The 10,888-nt window shown below is 44.3% G+C and overlaps 1 protein-coding gene across 1 annotated transcript in view; it reads left to right on the top strand.

Moving 5' to 3' along the window:
• The first annotated feature begins 3,222 nt into the window (after window positions 1-3,222).
• Window positions 3,223-10,888, top strand: part of HPSE (heparanase) — a 33,588-nt gene continuing 25,922 nt past the window's right edge. The window contains exon 1 of the mRNA XM_024755893.1: window positions 3,223-3,583. Coding sequence (XP_024611661.1) covers window positions 3,360-3,583 — 224 coding nt within the window. The 5' untranslated portion in view covers window positions 3,223-3,359. The remainder of the gene's footprint in view (window positions 3,584-10,888) is intronic.

The following is a 10,888-nucleotide window of genomic DNA, read 5'->3' as shown; positions in this document are numbered from 1 at the left end:
TTTACTCATCTTTCAGCTCTCGACTTGTTTTATCTCCATTGGAACTCTCCCACCCACACAAATTCAAATCTTCCAACATAACGCGTGTAAACCACCATGATCATCTTTGAAACATCTGTCACACTTGCAATTTCACTTCTGTGTGATTTTTATGTTTTAATACCATCTGCCTCCCCAGGGAGACTGAGAACTGCAGAGTGCAGGGACCCCTCCTGCTTGCTACTTCCTGCTGCCCAGCCCACTGCTTGACACATGATAGGCACCCAATACATTTTTGAATGATTAGATGAATAAACAAATATGTGAAATCACCTTGAAGAGTAACATATGCTCAGTGCATGTTAACTTCCTTCTTTCCAGTCTCTAGCATATATTTGCTTTTAGTTTCCCCTTGTTTTAGAGTATAGTTTGATCGTCGAAAAATTAAAAGTAAAACTTTAGTAAGTCTTAACCCAGTAACTGAAAACAACATATTATCTGTGACTATTTACACAGTCTGAAGGGAGCCACAAATGCCTGAGAGATTGCCATCACTAAGGGATTTCTACATTAGGAAAATCTTAATTTTCTAGACAGACAAGTGAAAAGATTATTATTTTCTGAAGACACCCTGCAGTCAGCTGTTGTGTTACAAGTGTTTGTAGTCGTTGACCTGGTAAACTTTCTGTGAGTCCCTTTTAGGCTTTTAGTCCAATGCCACTACTGAAAGTCAATCCAAGGCCACATGGAAATGATGTTACATCATAATTATTAAATGATTTGCATGCAGTGGTCATAGTTCATTTAAAGGTTTTTACTTCTAAATCATTATTGTCACATAATTTGTGAGTCACTAAATCTGGGAGATAGTAGTGGAAAACCTCTGGACCTAGAATCAGAAAGCTGGGTCCAAATCTACTTTACAAGATTATTATGAAGATTAAATGAGTAATAATAATAACTCATCTGTTGAACACGTACTTCATACTGCATATGGAGCTAGATGTGTTACATATATTAGGTTAAATGAGTCTTAAAAGAAGCACTGTGAAATATGTATTATTACACCCAGTTTCCAAATGAGGAAGCTGAGGCTCTGGGAAGTTGAAAAACTGGCCCAAGCTTCCACACCCTTTCAAGCTGCAGGCCTAAGATGCATGTAAAAGGGCTCTAGCTAGGATGTGTGTAAGCTGGACTTGCCATAAAAATATAAGGTATCTAATTATAAAGTCTCTCTGAAATGACAAGTTCTTTTAATATTACCACATAGCCTCCCTTCTATTGGCCTGTATATTCTTATCTGGCGCAGTGAATCAAACCAGCTTAGATCCAGGAGCTGGGAACTCATCTGATCTCAGCCATCATTTATGCAAGTCGCTTTTCTTCACTTCCTCATTTATGTTTTCCCAGTTTCCATATTAGTAACTCACATGTGGACCGCACTGACCCACATCTCACCATGTCACAAGGATTTACTATTTAAAAAACTTGCCATGATCAGTTTTCAAATTCGTCCAAATATTCCAAAGAAATTGATGTGATTTGCCCCATGACAACAGGGGCATGGGTGGAGTGGGGTAGGTTGTATGAACAAAGGCAGAAAAGGAGTCCAGGCATCTGCTTTTCCATCTTCATGTCTGTGGCCATATGATCCCCTGGTAGCTTGGTGTTTATATATGAATTTTTTTCTTATGTGTAATTGTAGGATAGAAACCTGATTCAGATTGCACAGTTGCTAAGTAATGGATACATACACACAAAATCTCCAAACTGTAACCTTCCTCAATTAACTATACATTTAACTTTTAATGGGAATTCTCTGGAATTCTGCAGTGGTTAGGACTCAGCACTTTCACTGCCGGGACCCGGGTTTGATCTCTAGTCAGGGACTTTGGGGGACTTTGGGGGACCTAAGATCACACGAGCCACGCAGCACGGGGAAAAATCTTTTAAATTGCTTAAGAATAGACAGATCTATGAAAATTAGACATAAATTTCAAAACAATCCATTTTTATTTATTACTTTATTGGTGGTACAATCTAAGCAGAAAAATCTAAGGGTTTTGGTGTTATTTGCTTACTCAATATTGACTGGATGCCTACTAAGTGCCAAGCACGGTGCTGTGAGCTTCGATGAATGCAGTAGACAAGACAAACCCCATCTCTGCTTTCACAGAGTTTATAATCCAGTAGGTGAGGCCAACGTGGAACAATACAATACTAACAAATGTGGTAAGTTCTAGCAAGTTCAGGACGCTGTAAGAGTGTGTCATGGGGGGAATTCAGCTGTCTGGAGTTTCAGACGAAGCGTCTTTGAGGAAGTTACGTTTCAGCTGAGACAGACTGCCATCTGCTCCGGGTTGTGTAAATGCATTCCCATCCCAATTCTGACCCTTGGACATGTTAATGTCTCAGAGCTTGGGTCCTCACCTGTAAAATGAGGATAATGCCCACTTGTCAGTGCTGTGGGAGTGAAAGAGAATACAAGGTAAAGCACCTCCTGCGGTATCAGGCATGTAGTAAGCCCGAAGTGCATGGCGCTTGGTGTAATTACATACCAATGTAGGCATCAAAGGGAAACTGAAGAAAAGTTTGGCCAACAGCTAAAGGTAAATGTATGGAGGGGAAACTTGGCAAAGTCCCCACATTCAAGGGACAGTCGTTACCCCACACTTGTATGGAGGCTGTATGTCCCGAGTTTCAGATATTGGGACACCTAAAACTTTAAGGCTCTTCTAAATACTGTTTTCATGAGAAATTGATAAGAAATATTTGGAGTTAATCTCTTTCTAGGTGTATGTTAGCCAATGCTCAGATTTTTTTCCTGGCAAAAGTAAGATGCCTGGGAAACAGCAGTCCCGCCAGAGGACACATAGTTAATCAGATTTTGGCAAGCTCAAGGGACAGGCAAGTGTTCAGAAGCCAGATGAGAAGGGAAGCGATAAATGCTCACTGGAGGCTTTAGTTGAGGTCAGAAGACCAGGCGCCACAGGCGAGGACCTGGAAGAGGGCACCACTGGCGTTCTCACCAGCGCTCACCGGACATTGTGCTTCAGGAAGCCGATCCGGGATGCCCAGCGCTCCTCCCCGGGAGCTCCCTCCCCAGGCCTCCCGGGCGCTTGGATCCTAGCCACGTCCTCACCCTTCAAATAGGCGTGGGTGGTTTCTTAAGTGGACGTGACCACCGCCGAGGGGAAAGCGCGCAAGGAGGTGGGAGCGAGCGGGGAGGCGGGGCGGGTGGAGAGGGAGCAGTGGGAGGGGTGAGGAGTGAGAGGGCGGTGGAAAGGAGAGAAGGACGCTGTGGCCGGCAGGAGGAAGTGCGCCGGGTCTCGACGGTCGCTGCGCACCCCTGGCGGGTGGGGCCGCCAGGTGAGCCCGAGATGCTGCTGAGCTGGAAGCCCGGGCTGCCGCTGCGGCTGCTGCTGCTCCTGGGGCCGCTGTGTCCCTGCTCCCCGGGCGCCCTGGCGGAACTCGCGCCAGCTGAGGACGTCGTGGTGCTGGTTTTCTCCACCGAGCGGCCAGTGCATCTGGTGAGTCCCGCGTTCCTGTCCTTCACCATCGACGCCAATCTGGCCACGGACCCGCGGTTCCTCACCTTCCTGGGGTAAGTGCGGGCCTGCGGGCCCTTGTCCTCTCTCCTGTCCTGCTGACATCACGCCCGCCCTGCCGGCTGCTCTCTTTTCTATACTCCGGGACCTTCTCACCTCTCTCTCTCTCTCTCTCTCTCTCTCTCTCTCTCTCTCTCTCTTTTTCTCCCCAGCCCACTCCCTGCAGGTCCCCCAAACCCTTCTTTTCCGCCTTCATTCATTCAGCAAGTGTTGCCTGAGTGCCAACTAAAGGCCAGGTATTAGGGGAAATTGAGGAAAGAAACTTCCCATCTGCCCCAGAAACTCGCCGGAAGGAGGGGGCCCGGCAAGTGCACCTGGAGGGCTTTGAGCATTTGAATTTGCTGCACCTTGTAGGACAAGTAACACTGTGCGCCAGGCTTCAGTCTCTTAAACTCTGTTAGTAAGGTTAAAGGAAAAAAACAACTTTTTCCTTGGGGGAGGGGTGGGGGAAGGAAAAGGCCACAAAGGAGAATAAGCTTACTTATTCTATAATAAGACTTTTAAAGAGCAGTTTTACGTTCACAGCAAAATTGAGCACAAGGTACACAGATTTCCCATACTACGCTCTTTAAAAAATTTTTTAATATCACATCAGTGAGACCTGGAAGACTATTTCAGTGACTTACAGAGCCTTAATAAAAAGCTCTCTCTCTAAGATGAGACTGCAAGATGTGGCACTGCTTTACTAGCTGTAATTTTTTTTCTCACTTGAGAAAGACTGAGCCTAGTGCAGGTTCACTGGCCCCTGCCCACGAGTGCAGGCTGATTCCAAGATAGGGCGCCGCAGGGACAGACCCAGGTCATCTAGGCCACTCATCTAGGTCATGAGAGCCTCCAGAGATGACCATACCTCAACCAGCGCAAACAACTCGAATCCTGCCATTGCCAAACACCTACAGGCTGGGCTTTCTGTGCCCACACCTTCAGCTGCTATTGCTAATTTCAGTCACATACTTTGCAAATAAAAGCAGGTGGTCTAAGGTTGCGAGATTGGCAGTGAGACCAGCCTTGGTTCCCAGCTCTGTCCAAACCGGTGGCTTGGTTTTTACAGGTTGCTTGGCAGCTCCAAGCCTCGATTTCTTCAACTGTAGAATGGAACTTCTAAAACCTTCCTGTAGAATTGCTATGAGCATTGGATGAGATAATAAATAAGCACTTAGTGTTTGACAGTGCTCAAAATTTGTTAATTGCTTCTTCCTGGAAATTGGTGAGTATTTGCTAACAATTCATCAGTTCTCTGTGCATTTCTCTCAATGGTAGTTAACCTCTATCTTTCCCCATGTGGCAAGAAAGGAAGAATTTCCTGGTGGAAAGGAGTTCCCACTTTTTCCCCTTTCCCTTATGGAAAGTGAGCTGATATCAGGCAGAAGCTGGCTGAGAGACAGAAAGATTATTCTGGTGAAACACTGAACTAGAGGGCTCCATATCTGAGGACCCCAGGCCTAGCTTGGGATGGGGGTGGGGGGTGGTGGTGATAGGGAAAGAGAGGGTGTGAGGTGCCTTACTGCAAACAGAAAGATTAAGTAGATGACCATTTATTGAAATGTGAGAACTTAAGCCCTTTTCTGCTGCTGCAGCCAGCATATACCCTACCCCTCCCCAAGGAGGAGAGTTTGGGTATCCCTTCCTGGAGACACAAGTCCAAAAGAAAAAACCTACAGTATGACTTTTGGGGTCCAGGCCTGATCACCCTGCAGGCAAGCTAACCAACTTGATAGCAATGCTCCCCATCCCCAAACACACACAGAACTTCCATTCTTCTCAAACACATCTCTTAATTTCCCATAGCACTCTTTCTCCCCCCCCTGGTCTCCACCTTTTTGTTAAAGGCTGGAAGATAACAAAACCAAAAAAGCATGGCATGCAATTAATAAGACTGTTTGTTTACAAAACACAATGTATTCCTGTTCATATGGGCTTCTCTCCAGGGCTGGCTCCTGACCCCTCCAGGTCCCTTCCCTGAGCAGAAGCTGTTTTCCATGCCTACTCCCCAGAGGCATCCACACAGTTCTCATCTGAGACCTTAAGGACTGCAGCTCAAAGATGAATGAGCTCCCTCCCCTTCTCACCTGAGACGGAGCTTCTGAATTAGGGTTTGAGGGTCCATCTCCCCAGGATGGCTGACACAGTGCCCAAAGTGACCTGGCCATCTCAGAAGACAGGATATTTAGCTTCCATCTCAAAAGACAACACAGGGCTTATCATCTATCACAGGAGCGGAGAGTCAGATGGGCATTGTTGTATTTCAGTTCCTCAAGAGTGAAGCTGCTTGGGTGAAGATGGCAAGAGCTGAGCAGATGAAAGCTGAAGTACTAAGAAGGGGAGGATTATAAAAATAGCTCGCACTAATTGAACCGTCGTCATAGGCCAGGCCCTGTTCTAAGCACCTCCTAGGCACTAATTCATTTAGTCCTTGCTACAAAACTGTGAGGTCAGTACTATTATCATCCCCATTTTTAAAATGAAGAGATTGAGGCCTAGGGAGATTCAACAACTTGCCCATGGTCAGCCAACTATGACATGAAGGAACAGAATTTGAAGCCAGATGCTAATTGTAGACACACGAGTACACAAAAAGAAAATAAAGTAGTTCATATTTTTTAAAGGCAGCAGAGGAGGAATGGTAGAAAAAGATTGTCTGGAAATAAATTGAGAACACTGATGTAATGAAAAGGAGCACTGTCTTGAGAACAGGAGAATCATGGCCCATATCGCTACGGTACTTCAAAAGAGGCCTAAGCAAATTCAGTCAGATGGCACGGTTCTGGTTTCCCATGGTGGCAAACAGATGTGTTTTGGGTTTGTTTTTTTTTTCTCCCACGTTTGCAGTTAAAGAACATGGAGTACACAGAACTTAAACGCCAATGGTAGAACAATCTAGAATCAGAAAGGAGCATCTTTTCAGTTTGCCCTCTTCCTGGAGGTAACTCATCAACCCAGTCAAAAACTTCCTAAGCCCAACTACGTGCAAAGCTCCCAAGGGGCCCTGGCCCTCAAAGATGGGAGGACAGAGACCAGTAGGGCTAAACAGAAATAGAGTGTGGGCCTCATGAGTAAGCCACATAATGTAATTTAAAGTTTTCTAGTAGCCATATTAAAAAAGGGAAAATAGAAACAGGTAAAATTAATTTTAATAATATATTTTACTAAACACAAAATATCCAAATTACTATCATTCAACATGTAATCAACACAAAATATTAATCAGATATTTTACATTCTTTTTCAAACCAAGTCTTCAAAGTCTGGTGTATGTTTTATATTCCCAGCACATCTCAGTTCAGACTAGCCACATTTCAAGCTGCATGTGGTTACTGCCTTGGCAGTGCAGCCACATTTCAATACAAGCACAGTTCACTAATTCAAGGTAAAAATTAGAGCGCCGAGTCAGTGGTAGAAATCACAGAGCAAAAACGGTGATGCTACACAGCGATTGCAGTGATAATGCAGCTGTGCTTGCATTTCATAAGGATTTGCCTATTTTATTTCAGCAAAGTTCATCCCTTCTTGCCAATTTGATAAATATTTATTATTAATAACTTTCAATAATCAGATTCCTGCATCTTCATGGATAAAGTTGCTTTCCATATTAGAAAAGCACTTATTATCAATATCAAATGCATGTTTTGATAAGCAGTGTTGGAAATAACCTCAGGCCCTCTTTGTGCCTGTTGCTGAGAGAAAGAACCACAGCCAGAGAAACAGAAAACTGAGAACAATCAACAAGCCATAGGCTCATAGTTTCTGACCCCTGAGACTCTGCGCTTCCCCCTGGTTGAGCAGTGCTCACTGTTTCCTTCCTCCACAAAGTCTTTCATTGTGCAGCCTAGAGCCCTTTGCAATGGTAACCCTGCTCCATTTTCCCTGGAGAATATTCCGGCCTCCTCTTTGCCCTAGCTAAAACTTGGCTCTTCTTTTGAAGACACAAGTGGAGAAGTAGACGCAACTACTTCTCTGAAGTAGCCCTTTGGAGTAGAAGCTGTGCATTCTCCCACACTGCAGCCCTCCCCCACTCCCCAGTGTAGCTTCTAGATAATTGCCCACTGGTTTGAACTCCAGATTGCTGTGGTTCAAATCCCCATTGGCTTGTTACCTTGGGCAAATTACCTAGCCTGCTTTTGTTCAGGTTCCTTGTCTGTAAAATGAGGGTAATAATGACACCTACCTCTTTGGGTTGTTTGGGCATTAAGTGAAATAATCTATGCAAAGTGTGTAAAACACTCAGTTTGGATAACTTGATGCCTGCTAGAGATGACTGTCCTGATCCAGGGTGAGGTTTGCTATCTCCACGTCTGACTCTCCTCCTATGCTCCTTGCGACCGAACTCTGCTCCCCTCTTATTCACTCCTCATTATTGACTGAAGATCCACATCGATCTCGCAGTTTCCTCTGCACTCCCACGTCCCACCATCATCCTAGATGAATTCAAGTCCACTTGAATACTGTCTCTCAGTTTCCTCACACCCACATTTTCTAATAATCTTCACTCAGTGTTTTACTGGAGCCAGTTTCCACCAGCTGGTGAAATGTGTGCATTTCTTCCCAACTCCACATTCAGTGACATCAACACCATTATCTTGAAATCAGCTTTGATGGGAATATTTACACCATGGAAATTGGCAAATGCAAAAAACAGGGCACTTTTCTGGGGGCGGCGGGCAGCTTCCTAGGACACACCATTTCACTCCATTTCAACCACCTGATGCCATGGCCATGCCTTGACTCTTTCCATCACTAAGAACCTTTCAACATCTGAAATCTTAAAATCTCCAATTCTTGGACTGTACTCCTTACCCTCTTAGCTTTTTTTTACTTTGTGGATCCCACCACAACTATTTTTTAAGTACCTCCACTGAATAGCCTCTTCCTTTTACTTCTTCCATATCTGATTTGGGCTTCTTGATTTATCACATGAATCATTTTTATGATAATATTCCCCAAACTCCTGCCCCATTTTTCTTCTTGCTAAAACCCAAACCTAGCTTAGTCTAACTATATTTTCCCTCTTTGGAATCTATAAGGTGGCCATAAAGTCTGGAAATGGAAAATATTATCTAATCATGTACTGTCATGCATATTAATAAGCCACTTATAGGTATTTGCCTCTGCTTCCAGTCTTAGTGGCCACCCTGTGTAGCAGGGCTGTTACGCTCTTGGGGGCAGAGGGGAATCTCCCAGTGACGTGGATTGATGTCGTGCTGTAAATTCCTGGCCTCCAGACTTACTTGGCCTTTAATGCTACTCCTTAACACTCCTTTTCTGGCCTCTCTCATTCTCCACTTCCTTCAAAACTCTGATCCCACTTCCACTTCATCACTCGTAGTCTATGACCGCATTTCTCTTTCCCAAAGAAAATGAAGTCGCTAGATAGGAACTTCCTTTTCTTCCTGCAGTCAAACCTGCAGACAGCATGGCTACCTCTAGCTTTTTTCCTTTCTCTCTTCTCAGCCCAGTTCTTCTAGGTCTGCTGTGGATCCTGTCCCCTCCCCAAGGACTTTGCTCTAGCAATCATCTAGAGAGATTCATCTCTCTCCAGTATCTTTAACCTCTCCCTTTTTGTTGGATCCTTCTTCTCAGCATAGAAACATCCTCAAGTCTTTCCCATCTCAAATACCTCCCAGCACGTGTGTCTCTGCATTCACCACCCTCTTTCTCCTCCCCTTTGCAGCCTTTCTTACTAACCATGCCTTCCTTGGTCCACCCTCATGATGTCCCCATCATCGTGTCATAAAATCAATCTCTCCCACATCATCAGTGACCGTTTATTGTGAAATCCAATGACTACCTTTCAATCCTTATCTTATTTGTCTCTCTTATGGGTTGAATGTCTGGGTGTCCCCTCCAAATTCATATGCTGAAGTCCTAACCCCTGGTACCTCAGTCTGTGACCTTATTTGGAAATAGTGTCATTACAGACATAACTAGTTAAGAATTGGTCAGAATGGAATGGAGCGGGCCCCAATCCTATATGACTGATGAGCTTATAAAAAGGGGAAATTTGGAGACAGACATACACAGAGAACACCCTGTGCAGATTGGAGTTATACTGCTACAAGGAACTACCCAAAGTTGGGGAAAAGGCCTGGAGCAGATCTTCCCCCAGCACCTGCAGAGGGAGTATGGCCTTGCCAACACCTTGATTTCAGACTTCTAGCCTCCAGAACTATAAGACAATAAATTTCCACTGTTTAAGCCACTCAGTTTGTGGTACTTTGTTACTATAGCCCTAGCAAACCAATACAGTCTCCCAGAAGCATTTGACAAGGTTGACAATGGAAACACTCATCCCTGTGTCACTTCCATTTCTGGGGATTTCCCCCATCTCTCTAACAGTTCTTCTCCACCTCTTCTTCTAGCTTATCTTCAGTGTTGATGTTCCTCAGACTTCTGACCTAGGCCTTCTTTTTTACTTCACATAATCTCCTGAGTGGTTTCACCCACTTCCGTGGCTTGAATTACTGTTCATGCAGTGGTGTGCCAGAAAATGTTTCACGACTGGCTCTCTGGGAGGAGAGGAGACTGATTTATGTTTTTTTTCTGATTTCTGTAGTATAAATATCCCCACCATGGCTGACTTCAAACTGCCAACAGTTTAACAGCTGGTTCTCAGAACGAGACAGTTGGCTCTCACAAGCTGGTACGAGTCAGTGCAGGGTGGCTCCAACTCATCTCTGCTTTTGTATCAGAGATAAGCAACTTATTTTTACACTTAAGGTAAAATAAAAATACCTGCAGACGTTTCTTTCCCCTAACAAACTGTTCCAGAAATGGAATATCTGCAGCTGCTTTTACGTGTTCTTTTGTTATTTCCACGTTGTTGTGGTGGCAGTGCTGATGCCGGTGGATTTTTCCCCCCTTTCTTTTTACTGTATATGATAGAAATACTGTACCTTTGATCAATTTTGTTTTTATGAAAAGTTTGCAGCTGTTTTAAATCTGGTTTTTGTCAGAGGACATCAAAATTGTATCTCAAAACAAGAAAATATTCCATTACAAAGGAGACAAAAAAGTCCTTCATACCAATACTTTGAAACATGTGATTTCCTTTACTTGGCAGGAGCCGTAGCACTGGGTTTTAATTTTGTTCAGAAAACAGTCTTTGTCTGGACCCACTTGCCCTTTCATCAGGCTGGACTTAACTGTTCATTCACTTGACGAATATTTATTAAGCGCCAGCTGTGGGCCAGGTACTTATCTAGGTGCTGAGGAGATTCTGATGAGCCATACAGAGTCCCTGCTTTCACAGAGCTTAGCTCAGGGGTGGGGATAGATAGTAAACCAAATCAACAAAAAAGGAAGCT

This window comes from Neophocaena asiaeorientalis, unplaced genomic scaffold, assembly GCF_003031525.2.
Source record: "Neophocaena asiaeorientalis asiaeorientalis breed wild unplaced genomic scaffold, Neophocaena_asiaeorientalis_V1.1 scaffold173, whole genome shotgun sequence".
In the NCBI taxonomy this organism is placed as follows: domain Eukaryota; kingdom Metazoa; phylum Chordata; class Mammalia; order Artiodactyla; family Phocoenidae; genus Neophocaena; species Neophocaena asiaeorientalis.
The sequence above is the reverse complement of the archived record's forward strand: the minus strand, read 5'-3'. Positions and strand labels throughout refer to the sequence as shown.